The 26,065-nt window shown below is 36.3% G+C and overlaps 4 protein-coding genes across 5 annotated transcripts; 2 read left to right on the top strand and 2 right to left on the bottom strand.

Moving 5' to 3' along the window:
- Nucleotides 1–1,761: 1,761 nt before the first annotated feature.
- mrps31 (mitochondrial ribosomal protein S31) lies at nt 1,762–5,444 on the bottom strand. Its single transcript, XM_024266282.2, has 7 exons — nt 5,200–5,444; nt 3,911–4,342; nt 3,603–3,755; nt 3,378–3,521; nt 3,220–3,296; nt 2,797–2,937; nt 1,762–2,223 (listed from the first exon to the last, which is right to left on the bottom strand). Exons 1-7 carry the CDS (start codon nt 5,298–5,300, stop codon nt 1,988–1,990), a joined length of 1,284 nt encoding a protein of 427 aa, XP_024122050.1. The 5' UTR covers nt 5,301–5,444; the 3' UTR covers nt 1,762–1,987.
- A 134-nt stretch (nt 5,445–5,578) lies between these two features.
- taf6 (TAF6 RNA polymerase II, TATA box binding protein (TBP)-associated factor) lies at nt 5,579–11,368 on the top strand. The gene is made up of 15 exons (XM_024266281.2): nt 5,579–5,819; nt 7,450–7,607; nt 7,721–7,807; nt 7,907–8,060; nt 8,161–8,217; nt 8,315–8,434; nt 8,562–8,683; nt 8,787–8,864; nt 8,980–9,081; nt 9,157–9,339; nt 9,712–9,786; nt 9,872–9,997; nt 10,093–10,266; nt 10,349–10,540; nt 10,717–11,368. The coding sequence occupies exons 2-15, from the start codon at nt 7,452–7,454 to the stop codon at nt 11,005–11,007; spliced, it is 1,917 nt and encodes a 638-aa protein (XP_024122049.1). The 5' UTR covers nt 5,579–5,819; nt 7,450–7,451; the 3' UTR covers nt 11,008–11,368.
- Nucleotides 11,369–12,067: 699 nt separating this feature from the next.
- Nucleotides 12,068–15,623, top strand: sat2b (spermidine/spermine N1-acetyltransferase family member 2b). Its single transcript, XM_024261301.2, has 6 exons — nt 12,068–12,328; nt 12,474–12,525; nt 13,865–13,948; nt 14,160–14,261; nt 14,697–14,737; nt 14,877–15,623. The coding sequence occupies exons 1-6, from the start codon at nt 12,266–12,268 to the stop codon at nt 15,054–15,056; spliced, it is 522 nt and encodes a 173-aa protein (XP_024117069.1). The 5' UTR covers nt 12,068–12,265; the 3' UTR covers nt 15,057–15,623.
- A 175-nt stretch (nt 15,624–15,798) lies between these two features.
- LOC112142669 (claudin-15) lies at nt 15,799–22,973 on the bottom strand. Of its 2 annotated transcripts, none has more exons than XM_024266183.2 (5): nt 22,498–22,973; nt 19,801–19,965; nt 16,584–16,665; nt 16,383–16,493; nt 15,799–16,311 (listed from the first exon to the last, which is right to left on the bottom strand). In XM_024266183.2, the coding sequence occupies exons 1-5, from the start codon at nt 22,712–22,714 to the stop codon at nt 16,212–16,214; spliced, it is 675 nt and encodes a 224-aa protein (XP_024121951.1). In that variant the 5' UTR covers nt 22,715–22,973; the 3' UTR covers nt 15,799–16,211. The 2 variants fall into 2 exon arrangements, with proteins under 2 accessions (XP_024121951.1, XP_024121950.1); XM_024266182.2 differs by lacking the exon at nt 22,498–22,973 and adding an exon at nt 20,903–21,459.
- Nucleotides 22,974–26,065: the final 3,092 nt, after the last annotated feature.

Here is a 26,065-nt window from a genome sequence, read left to right as displayed (position 1 = left end):
GACAAGGATGGATAGAATCAGGAGTCACCAGGTGTAATTAAACCTTACATCAACATTAAAACCAGGAATGAATCCACCAGAGGAACAACTCTTGTTACATGTTCTTTATGGTTTAAGACCTAAAATTGCATGACATGTTTCCCCATGTTTTAATGTAGGAATTCTGATTTAAAACCAAATACTTTTTTTCCTTTCATCAATGCCACACAAATTCAAATATCCTGCTGCAACACGTAGAGCTTATCAAAGCACCCAATAGTAAAAATCTCTCTTGAAAAATCCTATAGAACAAAACTGTGCTCCAGATAGAGACATTTCTTTTATTTCTGTCAAAATGTAGGAGTTTTATAATGTCTGGGCGGCCTTGGAGACACTATAGAAGGATGAACCATTCTGTTGACCCAGTAATTTGTGTGATTAACATGTACTTGTTTCTCATAGAGGAGGACATATATGGGAAAAAATAAGCTTAAAATTCAATTTCTAAAAAAACTCCTATTGCTTTGTAGAAACTATTTCCTAGAAAATTACAGCTTTTTAAACATTTTCAGTTAAAATGATCAAAATAAAATCAGAAATCGGAATGCAACCTAATGTTCAAACAATGTAAGCTTTTGCTTAGACTGATAGTGGGAAAGTCTATTGTTTTATTTCCCAGGTTTGATTTTTTCACTCAGTAGTGGATGGATAACTGGTAAAACCGAGCGCTATCGGAAAATTTTAATAATCCCCATGACAGGACTCTCAAAATCTGCTCATCGTGAAAAAAGTGAATGTGAAATGTTTGAAAAAGTAGTATTTTCAGACACATTTTTGTGAATGAATTTAGAAAAAAAAAGCATATTTGTGAACAGTTTTAGTCATAAATCGATGCTGCGTTCACACACAAGTCTCTTCACCCACACTCACAATATCAACTCCTACAAATAGAAGGCTACGCTGCCAACATCTTAGCACGTCAATCACTCTGTTTATGGAAAAGTGAAACAAAATGTGGAAATGAGGCACTTTCAAACATCAACCTGTCACTTACCACTTTTCGGACAATAGGCTGAGAGGGCCGTGTTTGGATCAGTGGGGACCCGTGTGGCACATTGTTAGGAGGTTGTTTAACTTTAAAAGCACTTCCCTTCAAAGTGTACTGAGTTCAATGCCTAATTACACGTCTACTGTAAATCTGATCCGACCCGGTCAGGGTTGCATGCAAAGCACTATTTTCTTCAAAGCACATGGAGGAAAACACCATTAATCACCCCTGCAAGTGTTTATATAACCTCAAACACCCACTGAATAAAATACATATATATATATTTGTATCACACAATTTTTTCATGTAAATATTTTTGACAACCTATTTATTTAAAAAGTCCACTGCAGTTCTCCTTATTCGACCTTGTTTGGAAACATGCTAATCAAAATGATCAGAACGTTCCAACATTTTTAAATAGGAACTAAGGTGGAAAAAAATATGAAAAATACTTAAAAGATTTAAACTCATGTTTCCATACCGTTAAAATCTTCCTTATATGAGGAAATTTGACATTTATGATCTTTTTATATTCTTATTACTTGTCAATATCCTATATTACAAATTTACTAACTTCTTATTTGTAATTATTTATGTATTTAGTAAATGTCATAGATGTTTTTCTTTATGTAACTTTTTGCACTTTTGTGGTGCCATAACGAATAAATGTATCCTTACAGATATAAATAAAGTTCAATTCAATCTGAGTAACAGGTAAATGAGAGATCTGGTACTCAATAAAGAAGCAAAGCCATCATTTTACTTTTACTTATATGAACAGCAACATATCGCATTTTTCTGCCTGCAATCCAGGTTTCGTATATAGTGTAACATAGAAAAAAAAAATCACTTTAAGTCCAGTTTCACTGGTTTCCAGGAAGAAATGAGAATGTTTACGTTCACGCTGTTTTATATTTTGTGTCCACATCTAAAAGACGATAAACTTTGACCATCTTGAGTTTACGTGAGGTAAACATCCGCCTCATTAAGGACGTCCTCTTTTTGATGGAAGTAGTCTCTAAACCAATCGATGTGCTCCTTCTTCTGCTGCACGGTCAGGTAGGGGTTTCTGGCCAGTCCGGCCACCACCAGCTCCATGAAGTGCCGCACCGGCCCCTGCCGAGGGAAACCCTGCTCCAAGTGCTTGTTCAAGAAGATGTGTTCGTGGAACGGGACGCTGGCTTCCTCTTCCAGGCCTACAAGCCATCAGAATGAGGAGTATTAGGGTCACCATGAAGGAAAAAAATGAATAAACAAGAATTAAGTCGTGGAAGTATGAGGAAAAAAAATGTCAAAAGTTTATGAGAATAAATTAATAAAATTATGAGGAAAAAAGTCATAATTTTACAAGAATAAACTTGTCAAATTATGAGGAAAAAAGTATTTTTTAAAGGAAAAAAGTCATTATTTTTCAAAAATAAAGTTGGTGTAAGCCTCCATCCACATTACATGCTGACTAAACCCATCAATGCAGCCATAGACTGAAACACAATATTCTTCTTTTGTTGTTATTTGTATTTTTCTTAGTAAGCTGCTTTTTACCTCATAAATTCATGACTTTAAGTCTTGTAAATTCTCAACTTACAATTTATGAAATTATAACTTTATTCTTGTATTATATTAACTAGTTTACTCATAATTTAAGTCTCATAATTTTACAACTTTATTTTTTTTACATTTATTGTCATTATATATTTTATTTATGGTGGCCCTAATACTCTTGTAGTAATGCCCTACTGTAGAATCAAAAAGTTAAACTGATCTCTCACCAATTTCGTTGTCGATTGGGTACTGCCAAACCTTTCCCTCTTTGGTCCACTGGATCATTTCCTCAAATCCATTGCGTGGCATTTGGTTTGTTGACTGACACAGCTGATGTGCAAAATCCATGTCCCAAAGAGTTGGTTTGGCTAAAACAGAAAACCTGGGTTTTAGATCAGATGATGAATTCATCCGCAAAAATGTAACTTTGCCACACAATAGGAGTGTGAATCAGATTGAAATACAGAAACAGACAATACAATTCATGAGTGGAATACAGAGACAGAGCGTTATTCGTGTCATTTTATGTTTCATTATGTTAAGTTCAAGGGGTTGGTGGCTGCATTTTGTGCATTTTTTTAAAGCTGTTTTATTTTTTTGTGTTGCTTTAGTATAAAAAGTGCTTTATTAATAATAATCTGTCAGTTTACCCAGGGCTGGCTTCACTCCATCTTTCTCAGTAGCAGGGGAAAATATGCTTAGCCTTTTAGCCTGGAACACATTTCTCCTAAAAAAATTACAGAATAAAATAACTAAAACAAAGCTTTCTGACATTTTTCTTAATGAAGTTGCAGGTTTAGCTATGTACCATTTCCGCACACCAGCCAGCTCACTAGTGATTCCTCTATCGTGCGTGTATCCTCGCCCATCGTCGTCAAAACGAATCTGATCGGAAGGCCAAGCGTTCTGGCGATTTGAATTCTTTCCAACCTTCATGTCGGCAATAATCACTCTGAAAAAGACAGCTGTGTTAATGCTTATCAAATTTAGAATTCCTTCTATTTCTTTTTCACTTCTTGGTATCATTGCATACCCAATATTTTTCATGTCGCCTCTCTTCTGCGCCTCACTGAGAGCTTTGCGCTGCCTCAGCTGCCTGAGGAGCTCAGACTCCGCCTGACTGCGGTTGGGAAGAGTGGCGGCGGCAGCAGATGCGGCAGCAACCAAGTCGGAATTCAGAGTTTCACTAAAACAAAAAATATGTCAAAAGAAAAAACTTCAGAAATATGACTCAAGGCTTGTTACGTCACAGGAGCTGAATATGGAAAATTCTTCTGTAAGTCTGGGCGAAAATAAAATAAATAGGAGGTAAAAAGTAACGACTTATGCCTGTTCTCATACCTCTGTGATGATGCCTCCTCTGTTGCCTTCTGAAACATACTGATGGTGCTTTCCATACCTTCTGGCTTGGAGTTGTACTGTGTAGCTGACTCAAAACTTTGCTTTATCTTCATATTTTTAAGCTTTCTTTTATTGGTCACTTCCACTTTCATGGCTCCAAGTAGGTCCAGGAGGCTTTCTTTCCCACTCTTTACTGTCTCCGCCTCAGGCTGAGGTGATTTTGCCAGAATCTGTTCAGGTTTATCATTTGCCTGGTCACTCACAGTCCCTCCATCATCTGCCTTTAAGACATGTTGCTCCTCTTTTTGTTCTGGCTGTTTCGTTTGGCTTTCTCCTTCGTTTAGTTGAGTTGATGTGACAACATTGTCTTTTTTTTCACAGAATCGGACGGAATTTGTGGAGAAAGCCTTCAATCCAACTTTGTTTAAGATTCTGTAGGAATTAAAAATACCACAGAGCAATTAGTGGAATGACAGGAGTGTATAATGCGTCTAATACAATGGACTCTAAACATACTTTTCTACTTTACAGCTGAAATATTTGGCATGATAAATCACTGCACCTGTACAATCACAGCTCTAAAGAAAATATCCCAATTTTAGGATGGAAAAATGATTTGAGACCACTGCAATCTTAATATAATTTTGTCACACGGCACAGCTTGATTTAAAAGTTAAACATGAGAATATCAACCACCTTAAAAAGGTTGCAGCATGATGGGATGTCGAGTATCTCGCAGACCTTAGTTTTAACATGAAAACTAAAACTTGATCATGAAAGATTCTCCTGTCTAAAACTGTGGAATCATCACAGATCTGAAGAAATCGCTGGATAAAGAGTAATCTGCAAAAATCTGAAACTGATTAAAAAAAAAAAATAAACACACAGACATGAAACTAGTTTAGCAAAAGATGTTTTCCCAAACTGCTAGATCAATATATGTATTTTTTCCTGCACACCTTTTTAATTTTGGGCTTTTGTTTGGGGGGATGTTTGGTTAAAGTTTTAATGTAATCAATTCTTGTTAATATTAATATAAAAAGCCTTCAAAAGGGTTTTAGTTTTGTAATCAAGCAAATTTAATTTTAAAATTTGACCAAAAGAGGCAAGCAAAAACACAAATGTCCTACGTGGATCGAATGAACTAACAAATAGGAAAAGGAATATCAGTTCCTTTAAGGTTACAAGGTCAACACTTTTTTTTTAAACACAAGCATTTTAGTATGTTTACCACATTTCTGGTACAGCGATTATATCATACTAAGATCAGGAGTACTCACAATCCTTACCTGAAAACATTGTCACAATTATTTGATACAAATAATGACTCGTGCACGTAAAGTACACGATTTCTTGCCACAAACTTAGTCCAGTATGTAAATTGGTTCATTTTTGTTTCTTGAAATGTCCTTTCACGTTTGGAGCTCCCATCCGTGGTAACCAGAAAAGGGGACCCGGGAAACAGTACTAAAATCACTAGTTCCTACCTGATAAAATTAATTTGAGGAATACTTATCATGCTTAAATTATATATTTTCATAAATTTGTAATGTGAGGATATTAAATAATATTATTTAAAATAAAAAAAATGCTGTTTTTTTTTAAATAATGGTCTTAAACCTGGTTTTGAAATTTATAAAGAACCAGGCAAGTGTACTGGCTGTTGTAGCCACAAGTCTCGCGATACGTCATCCGGAACGTGACTCAAAATGGCGATGGAACATTAGCGCTAATTTACGGACGGGTGGCTCTGCTTCAGTCAGGAAATAAGTTTAGTTATTTACATTGAGAAATGGGGATTTGCAAGAAAAAAATAGGTTTACTCTATTGTCATTGTTGTAAATACTGATAGTGTTCATTTGTTGAAATCCTGGCCTTAACGCAGAAGAGGAAGGACAACTTCACACAGGTATAAACGTCAAAAGAAGCTAAGTTGTTAGCATAGAAGCTAACTTGCATTAAATTTAGCGCTCGTTTGTAAATACATATGTTGGACAATGTGCAGCTGACAGTAATCTTAAAATTTGAGCAACTTTTATTTACTTTTAGCTTCAAATGCGTTTTGGAAATCCCCCGTTTTGCTCCGTCAGGGGGTAAACCCGCTCTCTCTCTGGAGCGGTCTGTTTGTTTATAGACATGAAATTATTTTATGAATCGATTATCCTTTAGCCGATTGCCCTTTTCTTGACGCTTTTTAAAGGGAGGAAATAACCCTTAACACTAATAAACATGTATGAAACGGTACATTAATTTGTAATTCTTTTTAATTCAAATACTGATAGTTCATGTGAAGACCGCCTTTAGCTTACTCATTTGAACATCGAGTTCCTAGAGCCGCATTGTTCAGCGTCTGACATAAAAAAGTAACTAACCCTAAAAACTACATCTAAAGGCATAGCTATTTTTGTTTCTGAGTATTTCCTCCTTTTTTGTAGCACTATTATTTTTTTATTTTGTTGCTTTTGCCAATTGTCTGCGGCTCTCATCGACTTTTGACAGCATTACAACTAGAAGCTTCATCAGGGGAAAATGTGATTTGATCATTTCTGATTTTTGACGCGTTTCTTTGCTAAACCATTATCTGTACATATCGTATCAGACAAGTTCTCCAATATCTACTTAAGTGGTTTTAATTGTTTGCACTTTGGCGATTATAATAAGCAAAAAAACTCAGAGTTTGTGTTGTAGAGTAACAACAAAACATTAAATTAATGTTGTGAATCTGTAACAAAAAAGGGCTTCATGAAATGACTCCAATATTATAAAATGTTAAAAATGGAACACATTTTGCTTGGGAAAAAAAATATTGCATATATTACGTGAAATAGCATTTTTAAATTATTAAATATAGGTGCAAAATATCAAACTAAAAAAAATAATGGAAAAAATTAACTTAGGACTTGTTGATAGATAAATAATTGTTATTTTCTGCAGATTGATCCAGTTGTCAGTGACTAATTGCTGCATCTAGGGTTGTGGAAACAAAATTCACCAACCAAAGTGTTTCGTTTTTGTTTGTTTTGGTCAAATATGTCTTGTATCCTCTGGTGCGCCATTAAATACCGCCATGGGTACTCATAACCCTGTTTGAAACCCTCTGTTCTACTTACTTTAAATTGATTTTTCCTTCAGTCTTTCTGTTTTTATCATTAGTTTCTGGTGTTGCTTCACAGTAGGATCCCATCATTACTTTGATTTAATTTAGTTTACAATAAAGCTATGTTGTCACTGTTAATTCATTTTTACAGTTATCTGACTCTCTTAAGTTTTTTGTCAGTGGGCTGGGTGCTCACAACACTGTCTTTTTAGGCTAATGTAACAGTGTACTGTTTTTACTATATAAAGAAAAGTAATCCACAAACCCCTTTCTATCTTTTTTCAGATATAGCAATTATTTGTTTAGTGTCTCATCTATGACAAATAATAACATAAGAGAAAGACTAAAAAAAAATGTATTTTAGGCTTCTGTAGCTCAAGTTAGTGTCTGGTTTCAGTTTATAATCAAACATTTGTTTTGCCCTCCTGTGTTTTTCTGGCAGCCATGGCGGAGGAGCGTCGGCAGAAGCAGTGCTCGGTCACCCTTCCCACCGAGTCCATGAAGGCCATGGCAGAGTCGGTAGGGGTTGGGCAGTTACAGGAGGAAAGCTGCGTCGCTCTGAGTGAGGAGGTCAGCTACAGAATTAAAGAAATCGCACAGGTAAGAGCTATTTTTGGTTTATGCAAACGTATATTGGATTGTCATGTTTCTTTTTCTCCTGGTAAATACAAACCCCTTTTCATAGTTTTTTTATTTGTTTCTTTTTTCCACAGGATGCTTTGAAATTCATGCATCATGGGAAAAGGCGTAAATTAACTACCAGTGATATAGATAATGCTCTCAAGCTGAAAAATGTGGAGGTAAGGTTTAAATATATGTAATAAATCCATATTTATCAATATTTTTTTGTTTCTTGTGTTGTTTTATTCTGTGTTCTAACTGAATTATCTTTTTTATAGCCCCTGTATGGATTCCAGTCTCAGGAGTTTATCCCTTTTCGCTTTGCAAGTGGTGGAGGAAGAGAGCTCCACTTCTATGAAGAAAAGGAGGTCGACCTCAGTGACATTATTAACACACCTCTTCCCCGAGTTCCACTAGATGTCTCTCTCAAAGGTAGAACGATTGTCATAACTTTTTTTTTTAATCACAGATTTTAATCTTTAAAGTGATTCATTTGGACCTTCATTGTTTATCCTCTTCCGTACATCCACAGCCCACTGGTTAAGTATTGAAGGGGTTCAGCCCTCAATTCCTGAAAATCCACCTCCAGGTTCGTCCTGTTATAACCGTCTTCTCCAAAATAAAAATGGAAGTTGAAAACTTGAAGAAAAAAAAACAACTTTTTTATGCTGTTAACACTTTTTTAGCAACAAAAGAACAACAAAAGACAGAATCCACGGAGCCTCTTAAAGTGGTCAAACCAGGTCAGGAAGAGGAAGGGGCGATTCAAGGCAAAGGTCAGGGTGCAACAGCTCCAGACGGCAAAGGTCGGTATCTGTTGGTTATATTTCATTTTCAGATTTGACTTTTTGTTTCTGTTCTGCTTTTCTTATGTTTTATCAAGAATAGTTTGGGTTAATTCTGTTTTCACCTGATTGTATCCATGTGTTTCAGGAAAAGAGAAAGGTTTGATCAGGTTGAAACCTCGCAGCACTCATGAGCTGTCTGTAGAGCAGCAGCTGTACTACAAGGAGATCACAGAAGCCTGTGTTGGCTCCTGCGAGGCAAAGCGAGCAGTAAGTTCTGCACATTTTTATTTATTTTTTAATATGAGTTGTCTGTTAAAATGTTGCCCCAACCTGATGATTGATGGGGGTTTTTGTTCATGTTTTCTCACAGGAAGCTTTGCAGAGTATAGCCACTGATCCAGGACTGTATCAGATGCTTCCAAGATTCAGCACATTTATATCTGAAGGGGTGAGCATGTTTACTAACTCTTAAATATTTTTATGTATTTTCCAAAACTCAAATTGTGTCACTTCAGTTATAATTTGGTACAAAGTTCCAACTCTAGTCTCTCTTCTCCTTAAAGGTCCGTGTCAATGTGGTGCAGAATAATTTGGCGCTTCTGATATATCTCATGCGGATGGTCAAAGCTCTAATGGACAACCCAACTCTGTATTTGGAAAAATATGTGAGTGAAGAGAAGAAATGTACTTATTTATATTTTTAAACAATGCATTCTTACAGTTTTTTTACTTATTCATAGCTCCATGAGCTCATCCCCGCCGTGGTCACCTGTATTGTGAGTAAGCAGCTCTGTTTGCGGCCGGATGTTGACAACCACTGGGCTTTACGGGACTTTGCGGCTCGGCTTATGGCCCAGTGCTGCAAAACCTTCAGTACTACGACCAACAACATCCAGTCTCGGATTACCAAAACTTTAACCAAGGTGGGCTTTTGAGATTTGACGTAGAAATTCAGGAGTAATACCTTTTTTACACCAGTGTTGTTTATTTTGTGCATTTTGTGCGTACTGTATTTTCTGAAGTACAAGTCACAGGAGCCAAAAAAAAGTGCAACATAAACAAGTCGCTCCAGAGTATAAGTTACACCCCTGAAAACGTGACTTTACTATTTTGCAATTCAAACTTCAAAAAAGATAATATATGTTTTTTGCTATTTTTGTAGTAAAGTATCAGATGTTTCAACATTTCCAATAAATCTGGATTTAATCAAATCCCTTTTTTTTTAAATTTTGTTTGCCTATAAAGTGACTTTCCAGTTCTCATAGTTGAACTTTTTCTGTATTTTTTGTCTCTAGAGTTGGCTGGATGAGAAAACCCAGTGGACAGCACGATACGGCTGCATTGCAGGGTTGGCTGAATTGGGTCCCGATGTGAGTCGTCCCTCCTCGCTTTCTACTTCTAACCTGAAAATAACTATTGAAAATAGTAACCTCATCACACTGCTGTTATCCACAGGTGATAAAGACACTCATCCTTCCTCGTCTTGCTGTAGAGGGTTCTCGCATCAAAGCGGTGATGGAAGGATCTGTGATCTCTAATATTGATAAGATAGGGGCGGAACACGTTCAGAGCCTCCTACTGGTAAATGTCGTTTTACTCATTTCTTCCTGCAGATAGCATTTCAACCTTTTTAGTGACTCAAAAGTTAAAGTAATCCAACTGTCACCTCTTCACAGAAACACTGTGCCAGTGTAATCGCAAAGATCCGCCCTCAGCCGGACACAGTAGAGCAGTATCGCACAGACTATGGTTACCTTGGACCCATGCTGTGCTCTCATGTAATTAAAGCCAGAACTCAAGCAGCACTGCAGGCTCAGCAAGTCAACAGAACCACATTAACAATCACACAGGTACAGTCTGACTACGAAGAATTGGGATTTATTGAAAAATGTATATTAGTGTGTGTAATTAAAACTGATGTTTATCTTGCAGCCTCGCCCCACTCTTTCAGTCTCACAAAGTGGGTTGAGTGGGTCGGGGGGTCCTCGCACTCCCAGTATCATAAAGGTTCCCAGCTCCCTCACACTCATGTCCCCAAGACCCGGTACTCCATCACAACCATCTCCCCCAGCAACAAAGTACATTGTAATGGGAACTAGTGCAGGAACTGCCTCCACTCAGCAGGTATTTGTGTCAAAATGTTCACATTTATCGCTATTTCAGTTTCACAGTTCACTACCAGATACATTTAAAGTCAGTAACTTTTAGAAATATAAAAATGAAATAAAACAACAGACTTGCGTCACTAAATTTGTATGAAATATTTGCGTAAAGCAAACTTTTGTCTTCTTTTTCTCCAGGTAATCACTCTTAGCTCTTCCCAGTCAGCTTCCCCTGTAACCAGCACAGTTCCCAGTGGAACCTCAACCTTGCAGCCTTTGGTCAAAGTGGAGTCTGGCGGTGGTCCTGGACTGACGGCTTCCCGTCCTATGCAGAAGTACATAGTTGTGTCTCTGCCCCCGTCTGCCTCTTCCTCTTTGGAGCCTAAAAGTACGGTGTTATCCACCTCAGTTTCCTCAACTCCTTTGGATACAGGAATAAAGCTGGAGCGCTCCGAGTCCCCCGGAGTGAGCACGCAGTCACCGCATTGATACTTGAACAATGAAGCTTTGTATCATGTTTTTGGGAGCTGTTCGGGACTCAGTTGTTTGTTTGAGCCTAAAAGCTCCCTCTCAAAAGTTATATTGAGACGAATCTGTGAGCTTTCAGCTAATAAGACTTTTGTAAATATCTCACTGCCCGTTGAAGATCAGTTTAACATCTGCAGTGTTTCAGCTTATATTCTAACTCATTTCACATTGTTGTTTTTTTTAAACCTAAAATAAATCTGATTTTGTATGAAATGTTTTATCGGAAAGTATTTTTGAGATTCAGCATATGCTTTGTAAATAAATTGTTTTCTAGTTTTGTTTTATCAGTAAATCCAAACAACTGAACATTGATAACATTATGCTCAAGTTTGACCCCAAGGAACACGATAAAAAGTTATTTTATGTACAGAATTTTTTTTTTTTTTTTTTTGTGAAAGCATTTTAATTATTCTAACTTTCAAAAGCACATTTAAACAAAAATCAAAATTATTTTTTTATCCCAAAATTAAATTAGATATTTGAAGAAAATATAATAGAGATGAGTTTTGCTAGTTGGCATTAGTTAATAATGTAAAATACGTATATTTGGACTTTTAAAAACAACACTGTCGAGTTTAACAATCTGAATATAGATTATGTAGCAAATGAAAAAGCAGACATCTGTGGTCAAATATTAAAAAGTTAAAGGAGTTGTTCAGAGACAACCTTTAATGCAAACAGAACAATTTGATCCTGTTTCTTAATGACTAAAACTCAACCAGAGCCATAAGGTCCCTTTTTAATGTTTTAGTGGCTTTTATTTATAAAATGTAGCGTTTAAATAGTCCCAGTAAATGAATTATAACAGTGTTAAATATTTATTTAAATTTACTTAAGACGTTAGACGTTAGACACATAGACTGTATCTACAGTCTATGGTTAGACAGCAGCACGTGCCAATTCGTTTCAAAATAAAACATCCTGTGTCAAATTATCTACCTTCTATTTATCCAAAGCGTTAGCATTTTTTCTTTGAACCCATAAAGCCACAGAGGGGGGATAAAAGAGCCACATAATTTACACCCCTGGTTCTGAGCAGAACAAGAGAAAAAGTGCAAAGCTATTATTTAGTTCCGAAAGGAAATACGTGCGTGTTAATTTGAAAGTACCCTGAATCGAGAGTTTCTATTTCCTGTTAAACGGCAAAAGAAAATTTGTAGCCACATTAGAGGTTTTGGTCAGTTTTGTCTGAAATTTTAAGTGTTTTGCTGCAGTCAACATGAATTTTAAGATACGTCCTGCTATTAAAGAAGACTGCAAAGAAATATCCAGGATGATTATGGTGAGTCGCTGCAAGTGCTAGTCTAGCTAACTTCACCGAAAAAAAGAGTGCTGCGCAAAGTGTAGCCAGTAGCGGTACTAAAAAAATAGAATAAAGTAATATTGTGTTTATTTGTACCCGCACTGACACAAGATACATTTGACAGGAGCTGGCGGTTTATGAAAACATGCCCGACCAAGTCAAGATAACCCATGAAGGTAATATAAAATTAAAAGCAGAGTATGTTGTGTGGTTCTTTAAATTTTCTCCGTTTAAACATCACTATTTATTCCACAGATATATTTTGATATTTTCGCTAGCAAACTTAATTTAGTTCCTCAAACAGTAGTTGTTGTTCTATTTATGACCAGCAGGTGTCAGTAGAGTCAATAAGCGCATGCAGACATGAAACCTGGGTTTCTAATTTTCAGGACCCATCATCCTTTCCATATTTACATGCTTAACTAACATGTCTTTACTGTGTCTTTAACGGAGCTTCATAATGACACATATAACCAGCTAACATGAAACCTGCATGTCTGAGTCAAAAATCCTGGTCCAACTGAGCTTATGAACTACAAAATAGTACAACAGAGACTTGGGTGTTTTATTTGTATGAGTGGATGGTTATTTAAACATTTATTTGTTGGAACTAATACAAATAAAACACGTTTTATTGATGTTCTTGCTTGTCAGACAGATTGCAATGCTCTTTGCTTGCACAAATGTATAAAATAACAAACACACAACATTTGCTTCTTGCTTTTTTCTCTTTTTTTGTTTTTGTTTATGTGAAATGGTCAGTGGAACAACCATTGTATTTCCCAATAATGTGGGAATATTTAGAATATTTCAGCTCTGGTGAAGCCTGATAATGACAGGTACTAAAAGAAATGTTAGTTTAAGCAGGAAAACAGAACGCATGCAGACTGGTGGGTCCTAAAATCTGGAATATATGCAGAAAAGTTAATGAGAACATGTAATGTGTTGGCGTTAACTTTGGACACATGGATCATTGACAGTGCCGGTTTTATCCATCAGCTACTAAACTCCAGATCCTTTGAGGGCTGGAGTTCTATATAAGGTTTCCAGATGTTTTCATTGTGTATGCAGCTAAAGCCAAATCAACATTTACCCCCCCAAAATAAATAAATAAATACATAATTAAAAAGGATCATAAACATTTTTTTGGTTTAAATTTTGCTTTGGATCTAAATACTTTTTGTTGTTGAGCAAAAACCTTCAACATAAGTTCACCAACTCTTGAAAGGAAGGATACACCGTATGTTTATGGTTTGTGAGTATTGTGTGGGGTTACCTATGTTTTCTACTACACTAAAACATTTTCTGATTGATTTATCATTTCAATACAACAGCTTACCTGATCAATATTAGCAGCGGATGCAACCTAAACACTAAAGAGAAATATATGTGTCAATTCCACTGACAAACTCCCTGTTGTTAATAAATCAAACATCTTGATCGATTTGAGGTTGATAGTGTCTGAAAGATAAAAGGTACCATTCCTTTAAATGTTGGGTTTTTGTTTGAGTGTAGAACTGGAGCGTGACGGTTTCTGCGAGAGCCCCTTTTTCGAGTGTCTTGTTGCAGAAGTTCCTGAGGAGCACAAATCAAAAGAAGGTACATTTGGCTTTTCAGATTTTTGATCTTAGCCCTTCTTTTCTTCATACTGTTTCATACCATGCCATATGTATCTGATTGCTACAATCTAAAATGACCATATAATAATAAAATTAAATCAAATTTACTGTTTAAGCTTTTTAGAACCAGCAAAAATGAGTCATTGTGTGAATTTCAGTTGTAATTGGTATTTTTTTCCTCCTATTTTTAGGGTTTACAGTCGTCGGATATGCGCTTTACTTCTACACATACAGCACTTGGAAGGGACCCTCAATATTTTTAGAGGATCTCTATGTGATGCCAGAATTTCGAGGTACAGTCACAGTGATGTCTTGAACTGCACTCTATTCTGTCATATTATTTCTATTAGCTATTTCCGTATATTCAAGATTGGTTTAATATTGTCAATTTTAGTGGATTTTTTGTTGGTAGTACTTTTAATCAAATGATGAATCACCATATTATTTTTTAAAGTCCCACTCCAATCAGACCCCACTTTTGATCAGTTGTAAAACCATTCCCAGTGGTCTTTAAATTATGATTATGCTGTTTTTAAGCAAAATCAATAAATCCGTGTCATTTTCTAGGACATCGTTTCTGCAGAATGACATTAGTTCAATAGAAATTTGCCTCTGCGCTGTGGGCGAGACTGTTGTCACGGAGCAAGTCCAACCCCCCAAGACATAAATCAATTAAAGAAAAAGTTTGGCCTTTTGATTTTTTCACCTATTTGTATTTTATTTTTTAGGAAACGGCATTGGCAAAGGGTTACTTTGCAAAGTTGCTGAGGTAAATGTGTTTACTCTACCAGTCGTTTTTATAACAATGGGAACAATGCTTTGTGAAGTGTCTCATGAGAGGGAATATATTTCTGCATGTATACTCTTGATTGCAATGTTTTAAGTTCAAAACTGTTGTGTCTGATCAGGTAGGAAAAAAGAAGCAGTGCGTGCGGCTGCAGCTGTCTGTGCTGGACTGGAATACACCCTCGCGAGATTTTTATGCGGCTAAAGGAGCTCAGGATCTTACTGTAAGCGAAGGCTGGCACGCCATACGCTTCGACGGACAAAGCCTGGATAATTTAGCTAACGAAGCTGCTAAAATTTAAAGGGTTGATGTCTGCTGTTATCATTTCTGTTCTTTTTTTTTTAAATAAATCATGAATTTGTCATTTAAATGACTTGGATTTTGTACGCTGCTTTTTAAGAAAGAAATCCAATTTCTTAAAATATTTTATCTAATGTGAAAAATGTTTAAGCTATTATTCAGGGATTAACCTTACCCAGTAGATCTGTCTGAAGAATCTGTGAGATGAGATGGATACATTTGGGTAAATTCTACATTTATGAATTGTGGCATGTAATGACACAACTATCCTGTAGGTGGCACTAGCCAACAGCTTTATCCGTTTCCTTAAAAGTCTTGAAGATCTTTAATTTCGAAGACTGAATTCTAATTAACTTGGCTCTGATTACATCAATGATAGGAAGTAAGATGTTTAAATTTTTACATTTCTCCTCAAACTTATGATAAAGTTATGGATTTGCAATTGGGAAACAAACATTAATCTCACTGTAATCCCATCAATTTTGTGCCATTTCTCAGTATATGAAGTACGCTGGAATCAGAAAAACATTGTTTACACACTGAAAAATAAAATCGAGTTTAAAAAACAGTTTCCTTGTTTGTTCTGTTTTAAAACAAACAGTATGTCCAGAATTTCAACAGAAAATCACAATCGAATAAGAAAGACTTTAAAGATTATGTTTTATCTGTTTAAACCAAAAGAGATTAGGGCTTTGTAAGCTTTCTTTCAGGTCTGGAGAGAAATAGAAAATCCTGCCAGATGCTTTAAAAGCATAAAAGAAAGATCTTTATTGGGGGAAAAAAATTCTTCAACAGTTTTGAGTACAACATAAAAATATATGTTAAAACAATTATCAGACAAATGGAAAACGTTCAGAAATATAAAAATGATTAATTTGTACTGTAAAGTGTGTATTTTTAGTTCAAAGTAAAAAAGGTGCTTTTAATCTTCAATGCTGTAACAACCCCAGGCTCATCAAAGAAAGGTCATAGTTTTAACATTAGAAATGTGTAACCAGCAAAATTAATGTCATTAGGTTTATAATGCTAAAAAAAAAAACATTTTCTAAATACAATCAATGTGTTTTACTAATTATTATCTACAACACTTAGCTCTTCATTAACCCTTAATTCACAACCAGTTTTGATTGAGGACTCGGTGAGCTGCTGACAGCTCTCAGACGTAAGCGTTTCTGTCGTAGTTACTCGGAGCCGTTTGGGATGTGCCCACAGTTGACAGAATGTGTCCTCTGGAGCTCGGCTGGTATGGGTAGGCACTGAAAAGTTAAGGAAGTGTTAATGCAACAGTCTCTTTTTATGCATGCATTTACTGCTTTGAAATACTCACATCTTCTCCCTGGGAACACTGCTTCTGCAGGAAAACAGCAGACACGATCCTCCACAAATGGCAAGAACGGCTGAAGACCAGCCAATGTACAGGGCTTGTCCGATCTCGTACCTGGGAAACAATGTACATTATGTTCTGGTTCATTTATTCAATATTTACCTTTTGATTCATTACTTTCTGCTGCAACTCTTGTTGACTTACTTTGTCCCTGCATACAGCTGGTCAAAGAACTGCTGTGTGATGTTGGCTGCATACCAAGAGATAGCAATCATGGTACAAATCCCTACAAACACAAAACCTTGTTTACCTTGGGCACTTTAAACACATAGATTAACCCATCCATTAAAGATAAGAGGCTGATATAGAATGGACTTAAAGCAGTGCATACAAAGTGAATACAAGGATACAAATGTCTTAAAGGTACGACTTAATATAACTTTTACTTCTTTTAAGAGTTATCTTAATTGTTGTGAGTTGCAAATGCGCCCCTAATTTAATTATAAAAGCAAAATATAAAGATTACTGTCACAAAAAAGCCCAATTTCTCAAGTTTCAGTTCACTTGCAATTGAACTTTGATGTGATTAACAACGATGAAGTGCAGACAGATTTTTGATCCGAGTTATGCTACAAACACCCACTGTGTGTTACAGTGTTCAAGAACGCTCCAAACATGGGGTTTTGAACGTGCTTTTAGGATACAGTGTTCACACTGGAGGGCTGCTACCTGATACAAGTGCATGTACGTACAGTTGGAAAAGGTGTGAAATGTGAAAGCAGTGTAAATCTCGTAAATCTTGCTCCTATAAAAGATAAAGTGTCCTATAATTCTGGTCGGGCCAAACTTCAATTATTAATTTCTCCTTCAGGATTAATTTTCAAACAGGTGGCACTTCTGTGAATTAAAAAAAGACTCCATGTCTCTACCAAATGTGAGTCTCTGATTGGTCAAAATTAGAAAACTTTCAACACACGTACAATGGCCAGACGTTTTTGTTAGTAGAGGTTGAAAACCGGCCTAAAAACTTTTGTATGGTTGGTTGAACGCAAAAGCACAAAATGAGCCATTTGCACATGTTGACAAAGACAGGGGTGTCCAAAGTCAGTCCTTGAGGGTCGGCATCCTGCTGGTTTTCTAGAAACCCTACCATATCTGCTGCTGATTACCTGGATCCGGTGTGTTTGGCCAATAAGGAGCTTCAATGACAGGTTGGTTGGAAAATATGTAGTACACCAGCCCTTGAGGACTGAATTTGGACATCCTGACAGACTTCATTGAAAGGTGTCGCTCCAACGCCACTTGCTGAGGCCAGTGTGTGTGTAGGCAGTGTAACAATGTACTTTAAACAGAATCTACAAAAGTTTCAGTCCGGAAGATATTCGAAAATGTATTATGCCCAGATCTGACTTCTTTGTGTTCTGCCTGTTCCCTTTATGGAGTTGTCGATTCAAATAATTTGCTTCTATTTGAATACGTTCTCAATCAGCTCCTCTTTGGTCCCCCTATCCATTAAACCTAATTTTCTTTTACCATCACTGTCCCTCTCTCCAACATGTCCATACCATCTCAATTTGCTTCCCTACATTTATCTCCAAAACATTCACCATGAGCTGTTACTCTCATGGATTCATTCCTGATTCTATCCATCCTCAAGAACTGTATCTCTTCCTACTGTCTCTTTATTAGGACCTCTCTCTGTTACTCTGGCGTTAACCCCAAGTCCTTCTCCTTCTTCACCTTTTTCTCTCTGTAACCTATTTATTCCCCTTCAATCCTCTCATAAAAACTCTTCTATTTCTGCTGTTTACCTTCATTCCTCTACTTTGTTAAGATATACCTTCTCCTTGCTTTAGATGGTTGCATTACAAACTGAGCTGGGTTGGATTGGGATTTATTCATTTCAAACAATCAAACCAAAAAAGTCTAAAATAAGACAAACAAGAGATATACATTTATAGATGGATGATTTTCTTTTTTTCACAATTTTCCTTATGGGCGGGATAGATGTATACCTGTAAAGTGCTTTTCATTAAGGCCTGAAGAACTTTACAGTCATCAGTCCCTCTGGGTGTGACCAGTGTCTTGCTCAAGAACACTTTGACACAGATTGTACGTTTTTGAAAGCTGTTATGAAACCAAAGCAAGAAGTGAAAAGCTTTGGTCAGTGTCTCCATTTTTTCCCTTTACTATTTAAAGCTAGAAGACAATCAATTGTCTGCTGACTTGACTAATCCAGTTTGGTTATAATCAAACCATGAGATTGCAAATTTTCTGTATTGCCCATATTTTAAATTGTGTGATGTATCCTGACCTGAGTAACATGTAAAACACAAATGATTGTAATCATTGTGCATAGATTGTCTGGACTGCTTTTTAACCCTTGTGCTATTGTAGGCATGTTTAAATTAAAAGTGGGTTCATCTGGACCCCACAAGACCTCTTTTTTTCTTCTTCAAGGATGTTTTATCGTCACTAGTGTAGTGTCTGCGGCACACATTAAATCCTGCCCCCCTTTGTCCAACTTTGTCATGGGAGGGATCACACATCAATATAAGGGTGGGGTCATCTGGACCCCATAAGAGATCTCAAGGGTTAAACAACATCGCAGCAGTCAGTGGATACTCCCACCCATCCAGAAAAGTTCTGCGCATCCATATATTTTTGGTTAAAGAAAATATGAATATGCAGCCAACTTTTTAAGTTTTAAAAGATTCTCCGTTTGAATTTGAATGCTTTAACATTTATCCCTCGTGCTCTCTTATGGGGTCCAGATGACCCCACCCTTACACTGATATGTGATCTTTCCCATGACATAGTTGAACAAAGGTGGAAAGGATTTTTACGTCTGCCATGGACACCAGTGAAGATAAAAAATCCTTGGAAGAAAAAGTTCAGTGCGCTGTCTTGTGGGGTGCAGATGACCCCACTTTTAATGTAAACATGCCTAAGGTAGCACAAGGGTTACACAATATTTAAGAACTTTCATTGCACAGAAATGTGTTTCTATTGGGATTGTGCCAAAAATATTGCGAAATTAGAAAAAGGTCTTAATTGCCAAGACGAAGGTGACTCATATTTGCATAAGTCATTGACCTTTCTAGTATTGGCCTCTGCTCAAATGGATACGCGTTTCAGAGCAAGGAGATCCTTTGTAACAGGAACCAAGTACATTTTACCATTTGTCCACAGAGTAAAGCTTGAGTGATGGTATGTTTACTTAAGCAAATGTTCTCTGTAAAGGTTAGCTTTTTTTGGTTTAATTAACAGTGTTGTATATAAAACCAAGGAACAAATGTAAAATGGGCACAAGATGATTTATTTTTATGTGTACATTTAAAGTATTTAGCTGTGTTGTGACTTCAGTTAGGTATTTTTTTTAAAATGCTTTTTAATTTTTTTTTTATTGTTTCTATTTTACCTTGAAGTAAAAAGAATACGCCTCCAATTGCTGCGACCCTCCCCTTCAGAATGTAGTTTTCTCCACATACTTTGGAGCACTGCATTCCCACCAGCGTAGCAGCAAGTCCGAATGCCCCAAACACAATTGAAGCAATCATCAGAGCTCGGGAGGCCTGAATGTACCCTGTGTACAAATGAGAATAAAAGCACACAAAACTATTATGGATTTGTGGTAACATAGACAGAAACTCACTATAGAGTTTGAAAAATGCAACATTTTATGCAGATTGGTAGGGTTTGTGACATCATAGACAAGAATTTATAAACAATTTTCACAATCATTTTTTGAGACTTTCAATATAAGATTTATATATATATATATATATATATATATATATAACAACTCCAAAACTTTGCCAAAAAGAGGAACTCCATGTTTTTTATTAAACTGTTAGGTATTGGTATGTAGTGGGGGAGACTTTTAGCTGTTAAAAGCAAGATTTTCCATGAAGCCTGAGAGACAGAACAACCAACCAGCAGCCCAACCTTTTTAACTCCTCACTTCGCTTGAACAGGATGTTGTAAATTAGAAATGTTTTGTTGTCACTGCTATGATAAGTTCTTGGAAGAGCAACTATCTAGAGGCTTATCACTGTGTGAAAAGCGAGGCATCCCACCGCTCTGTGTCTTTCCGTCACGGCCAGACCGAACTCAGATCAGGACACCACCCTCCATCATTAAATTTCTACATTGTTAATTTGAAATACCCTTATCTTATCTCTGAGGAGTCAGAGTTTTTATGACTTTAACGTTTTTTTTGTTTTCTTTTTTCTTAGAATTTATTGCAGCTTTTTCAGTTTTTTTCCTCTTATCTCGTCTGATGCCTCCCGTTTTCACAGCAGATTGTCTCCTTTACAACTGAATAGCTCATGATTAGGAAAGATGATTCCTTTTAGACCAGAAGAGCCTCCATCCTTCTTTAATAGTTTGGCTGTTTTTATCCAAACTTCTTACCACAACACACATTAAAACTTCCTAGGGCTTCCTAGTTCCAAGCACTGATTTTAAGGATGTTAAAATTCAGTATTAAAAACAAAATGAAATTGTTATTCATCACATACCATTTAGTGCCAGCAAAGATGGGAAATCCCGGCAGTTGTGAACTCCTGTTGAGTCAGTTGCACAGGACATCCATAAATTTTCATAGATGGTAGATGTGGTGATAACGTTACCGTCCACCGTGGATTCCCTCCAGTATCGATGTGGAAGGGCAACCCCAACCATCAGCCAGCCCAGAAAGCCCAGAAAACAAGCCAACGCTTCCACTATTGGATTCATATTTTTTTTCACTCTGGTTTGGTTTATCTCACTTGTGTCAAACTATCTACCAAAACGAACACTTGGTTCACACGGTAAACCTCTAAACTGCCTTCTCCCTCAAGGGTGAAAAGTTGTCAGCTGCACAGCCTCAGAGAGCCGCAGCAGTTCCCAGCAATCCTTCACGCAAAGTGGTACAAAAGCCCACAAATCAATGATTAATTCCAAATTGCCCTCTTAAGATTTCTCCATTATTCTCAATCCTTTTGAAAAGGTGTTTGCACAACTTCCAGAGCAGAAAGGTTGAGTTTGTTGCCAGTATCTATTGAAATACGGCCATGTATCACACTTGTCATGTGCTTTGAACAAAGTGTTGCTATTACACAATCACTGATCCCCTCTCTCAATGGATGTTGGGAAAATTGGTGGAACTTAAGGGTCAGAGCAGGTTATCAAACAGTGACCCCAAGATGACCAGGTTGGATGACCTTTACTTTGGGTTGTCCCCCAAGATATAATAAATAAAAAATGTGTTTGTGAAAAGATGAGTTTATGGATTTTGATCCGGTCAGCAGCCTCAAACATATGGAACTGAACATTTAAATTCTCCCTCAGACTGCAGATTGCTTTACCTTTAACAGGAAGAACTGTTTGGTGTTGCAGATTGTTTCACTTTATTATAAGGGACTATGAACTGCTTTGATTTAGTCTGTCTGTGCTGACTTCATAGACGCTTCTAAAGACAAAGGTACTGTGTCTTAGTGTGTTGGATATTCAGGAGTATGCTTACGTAACAGAAACTATGCAAGAAAATAAACAAAAAAGCATTTTTTTTGCACAATAATGCACTTAAGAAGCATTATACATTAAAAAAAGTCAAAATAGTAAATTTCGATGTGCAATTTAATTCAATTGGTGTAAATTATTTTGTTGTTTTTCAATTTGTTTGTATATTATTCAAACTTTCATCCAAGGTTAAAGCATTTTATGAAACTAATCTTTTAAAAATGCCTTTTCCAAACAATCTTTTGTGATAATTTCTTGGATTAGATTTAATTAGCCAAACAGCTTTCAATAAAAAGTGTCAAAAATGTGTAAGTTACATTTATTTTTGGATGCATGTGTATCTGTTTTGATGCTCAGAGGGGTAAATTCTGTTATAACAGCCCTGGGAAATTGTAGCATTTTCTTTTGAGTCCCTTGAAATTTGAAAATGAAAACTCATCCAATTGCCACTGCTGAGTCATCACATTAAAATAGCATAATTTAAAAGAAAGTGTTTGCAAAAGTCACATATTCAAGTCTGAAACCACACATGCTTCATATGCTTATCCAAAACAGATTTTTAAGATACATCGATTGTCATTTAAAAAATGAGTGAATGTCTGATTTTACTTACCTGGCAAGGCAAAGAGAGATGGAAATTCTCGACAGTCATATGTCCCCGTGGAATCACTGGCACAGGATCTCCAGAGGTTCTCATAAACTGCAGAGGTCACGATTACACTTCCATCCTGAGTGGATTCTTTCCAATACTGATGCTCTAAAGATACATAAACCATTATCCAGCTCACAAAACCTGTAAAAAGTGAAGTGACCTCAACTGTCTCTTTCATCTTGAAAGTTGTTTCCTGTCAATAATTAAAAGTAAAGAGCAGCAGCTGAGTGAAGAGCTCTAGTCGCAGCTTTTGTGTCTGATGTACATTTTGGGAGTGTGAGAACTGACTTGAGGATTTTTTTTCCCCACACGTGCATGTAAACCTGGGCTAATTTGAACATTGATTTGTGGGCTGTAGCTCAATTTTAAGTCTCCTTTATTCCCGCCCAAAATTGATGACATTTCACGTGCCGGCTACCAGAGAAATGTGCAATGTGCAATCCAATCATCGACGCTCTCCTCTGGGATAAAGGTGACCACTTGTAAAACAATTGAGGGATTTAAATTTAACGACCAGAAGCTGCAAAACTAGAAAGATAAACTCATGTATGTTCTTTTTTTTCCTTTTAACAAAAGTATCAAAAAATTACTTTTAATATGGGGCAATTTTGGGGCAAAAAAGGTTCTTGGCAGAAGCATTAAAGTCATCTTTGCTAAAAATTATTGCATATTTTAGAAATTCAAGCTTATTGTTCAGATGTTTAGTCTTATCTTGAATCTCCTTTTGAGGAATTAATTGGTAGCTTGGGATTCTGAACTGGCCATTTCAAGTTTTCAAAGCAAACTAATGTGTACATACGGCACCAGGGGTAAAGAAAATGAGGAAGGCAGGTAAAGTACTTGGGTGATGAATTGAAGACAGAAATGCATTTTTTTTTTCACTGCTGGTTATGCATTAACCGAGATCCTTTTTCTCTGTAAATACGCTTTTTACCTTGAGAATATATATTCAATCATTGATTATGGTCTGTTCTGTTAAATTATGGATATTGACACAGTACAGTCGTACAGAAAATGGCCAAAGGCCAAGGCTGTTCTAACACACCCTAATAAGTAATTAAAAATCTATATATTTAGTAAATATTAACACATTTATTGAAGGTAAATTTATAAGAAAAAAGAAAAAAAAGAGGTGCACATGCAACGCTAAGTTTATCAGACCATACAGAATAACTTTTGTAAATGTGACTTTTAAGGACAAAATATTAAATTTATGGTTCTGTTTAGCTTAGATAAGTTAATTTTCAGTGCGTATCTAATCAGGTTTCAATCCTTTTGTCGGCCGGTCTTCAGAGGTAGAGGTCAAAGTGCTATCACATACACTGTTTACAATATTACAGTTTTCCAAGTCTAGCTCAGACTCTTTAATCAGTAAAGATTTTATTTCCTTCTGATCACAATTTGGACAAACTATTTATAATCTTTGTCTTCAGTGACATCCCTGTTCTCGAAGCGTCAAAGCTAACCTCCACTTAAATCCACATTTAAAACTAGCCATACCATCAGGTGTCAGAGATTAGGTAACTAGAGTAATATTTGATCAACAAGTAATTGTTTTGAGCATTTATGTCTATAATTTAACAAATATTTTTTTTTACTAATTTATCTCAAGTTTTTCTGATTAGAGACACAGAACCAACAAATACAAACAGCAAAGTTGAGAACACCAGACTTTGGTCAGTTAACTCCATCCCTTTTGCCTAAGGTACAACAACTTTGAATCTCTGCAAGCAATCTTAAGAAAAAAAAATACTCTGTTACTCTTTATTTTTAGGCATGAAGCAGTTTTACAGAAGTTTACAGAAGTACACACAGAAAAAAATACACAAAAAGCTCATTCACTTCACTGCTTTGGTCCAATAGCTATACAATATCTATAACTATAACAATTTCAGACTGAGGTTTCTTCGCCTAAGATCATACTCAATCTCAAAGAAACTAACTGACAAAACATGCATTTAGCATTCAGGACCCTTTAGTTCATATAGATATGTTTAATTCATCTCCTTGTTAAAGTACTCTTTAGAAAAGATCCTCATTGCTACTATGGTGGTTGCATGGTCACTAAAATTAAGCAAAAAAGCCCTCACCACTACCAAAAGAAAATACATTTTCAACAAAAGACAAAACAAAGTTTGACACTGTACCAGAATCTTTTGCAACAAGCACAGCTACAGAAATGAGGTACTGGCTTTCACTTATGCTTTTATGAAATATTTACCATTAACTACAGAAAGAGGAAAAAAACATTTATAATGCATTTTTTAATATAAGTGGTTACTTATTTACTTTCTATTAGATCATTGCATTTTTGAATATTTCCATTTTTAGTGACCAAATATTACTTAACAAAATGCAATGTTAAATATCTGATAATTTCATAGTTTAAAAAAATGTATTCTACGTTGCACAAAAGAGACTGCTGACTAGGAAATATTCCACCACGTAGGAGTGGTCTCTTGGCTGCCAGCCAGGCACGTGCAAACTACAGTGACCTTTGCTTGACGGGTACTTGAGCCTTGAATACAAAATTTATATAACCCTTTCAGCAGTTCCAGATAGATGATTCAACCATTTGAATACTGCATCATGATAACCACTTGGGGAGTGATTTGTATTTTATCACATATTAGACAGAATCCCTTTTATACATTTAGTTTAACTGAACTTTCCAAATATAAAAAAAATTTAAAAAAAAGTTTTCAAGCTTCCGGATCTTTATTGTAGATCTAATAGATCGGAATACAATTATTGATATGACAGGAATACTGGGAGATGCAGCACAAGGTGATGGTGGCAAAGGCCAAACAAAGGGCATCTGAGGACTTGAGGGAGAGAGGTGGATCTGTACAGGTATAGAAAGCAGAGAATAAAGTACCTGAGCAGGTTAGGGTGAACAACAGAAAAGGAAATGAATGCAAAGGTTCCACACGTGTGATGTAAAGATAGAAGGAGAGCTTTGAAGAGCTGATGAATGAGGACAATGCTAGAGAGCACAGAGTAGAAGAGGTGCCTGCTATGGAACAGGAAGATGCTAAGATCAGTAAGGAGTGAATTAAGGAAAGCATTGAAGAGGGAAAAGATAGTCGGTCAATGAAACAAACCCGTGGAGCTACCAGCAAGAAAGAGAGGAAAGGTGTAGAAGACTGTGGTGTGAGGCTGTAGACAAAGGTGGTGGTGGTAGAACTAAACTTTGAGGTTTAGAGGATGACAAAGATGGATAGGATAAGGAATGAAAACATCAGAGGATTGGTTCATGTTAGATGTTCTGGAGATAAATACGAGACAGCACTGGAGATGTTAAGAGCAGGGACAGTGATTATGTAGGTAAAAGGATGATGAGGTTGTTACCAGGAAGAGACCAAAAGGAAGAATACATCATGTGTGTTGTTCGGAAGGATTTGAGGATGCAGAGGATAGGCTTATAGAGGCTAATTATTTAGGGATTCGTTGGCTTTATCTTGGTAAAACTCATAAATAGGAAGCATTTGAGAGAAAAAAAAAAAAACAACTTGTTTAATGCTTTAAA

This window comes from Oryzias melastigma, linkage group LG14, assembly GCF_002922805.2.
Source record: "Oryzias melastigma strain HK-1 linkage group LG14, ASM292280v2, whole genome shotgun sequence".
NCBI classification, from domain to species: Eukaryota; Metazoa; Chordata; class Actinopteri; order Beloniformes; family Adrianichthyidae; genus Oryzias; species Oryzias melastigma.
Note: the sequence above shows the minus strand (reverse complement) of the source record. Positions and strands in the feature narration are given on the sequence as shown.

What these genes read in the sequence shown, in the direction of transcription:
- mrps31 (XM_024266282.2), bottom strand. Translation starts at nt 5,300, where the DNA reads ATGAACCAATTTACATACTGGACTAAGTTTGTGGCAAGAAATCGTGTA. An exon ending in CTGGCTGGTGTGCGGAAATG is followed by an intron (nt 3,297 to 3,377) that starts GTACATAGCTAA and finishes TAATTTTTTTAG; the next exon opens with GAGAAATGTGTTCCAGGCTA. An exon ending in TGGAGTGAAGCCAGCCCTGG is followed by an intron (nt 2,938 to 3,219) that starts GTAAACTGACAG and finishes TTTCTGTTTTAG; the next exon opens with CCAAACCAACTCTTTGGGAC.
- taf6 (XM_024266281.2), top strand. Translation starts at nt 7,452, where the DNA reads ATGGCGGAGGAGCGTCGGCAGAAGCAGTGCTCGGTCACCCTTCCCACC. An exon ending in TTACCAAAACTTTAACCAAG is followed by an intron (nt 9,340 to 9,711) that starts GTGGGCTTTTGA and finishes TTTTGTCTCTAG; the next exon opens with AGTTGGCTGGATGAGAAAAC. An exon ending in TGGCTGAATTGGGTCCCGAT is followed by an intron (nt 9,787 to 9,871) that starts GTGAGTCGTCCC and finishes TGTTATCCACAG; the next exon opens with GTGATAAAGACACTCATCCT.
- sat2b (XM_024261301.2), top strand. Translation starts at nt 12,266, where the DNA reads ATGAATTTTAAGATACGTCCTGCTATTAAAGAAGACTGCAAAGAAATA. An exon ending in AAATATCCAGGATGATTATG is followed by an intron (nt 12,329 to 12,473) that starts GTGAGTCGCTGC and finishes TACATTTGACAG; the next exon opens with GAGCTGGCGGTTTATGAAAA. An exon ending in TACTTTGCAAAGTTGCTGAG is followed by an intron (nt 14,738 to 14,876) that starts GTAAATGTGTTT and finishes GTGTCTGATCAG; the next exon opens with GTAGGAAAAAAGAAGCAGTG.
- LOC112142669 (XM_024266183.2), bottom strand. Translation starts at nt 22,714, where the DNA reads ATGAAAGAGACAGTTGAGGTCACTTCACTTTTTACAGGTTTTGTGAGC. An exon ending in CGTATTCTTTTTACTTCAAG is followed by an intron (nt 16,666 to 19,800) that starts GTAAAATAGAAA and finishes TTGTGTTTGTAG; the next exon opens with GGATTTGTACCATGATTGCT. An exon ending in AGTGTTCCCAGGGAGAAGAT is followed by an intron (nt 16,312 to 16,382) that starts GTGAGTATTTCA and finishes TTAACTTTTCAG; the next exon opens with TGCCTACCCATACCAGCCGA.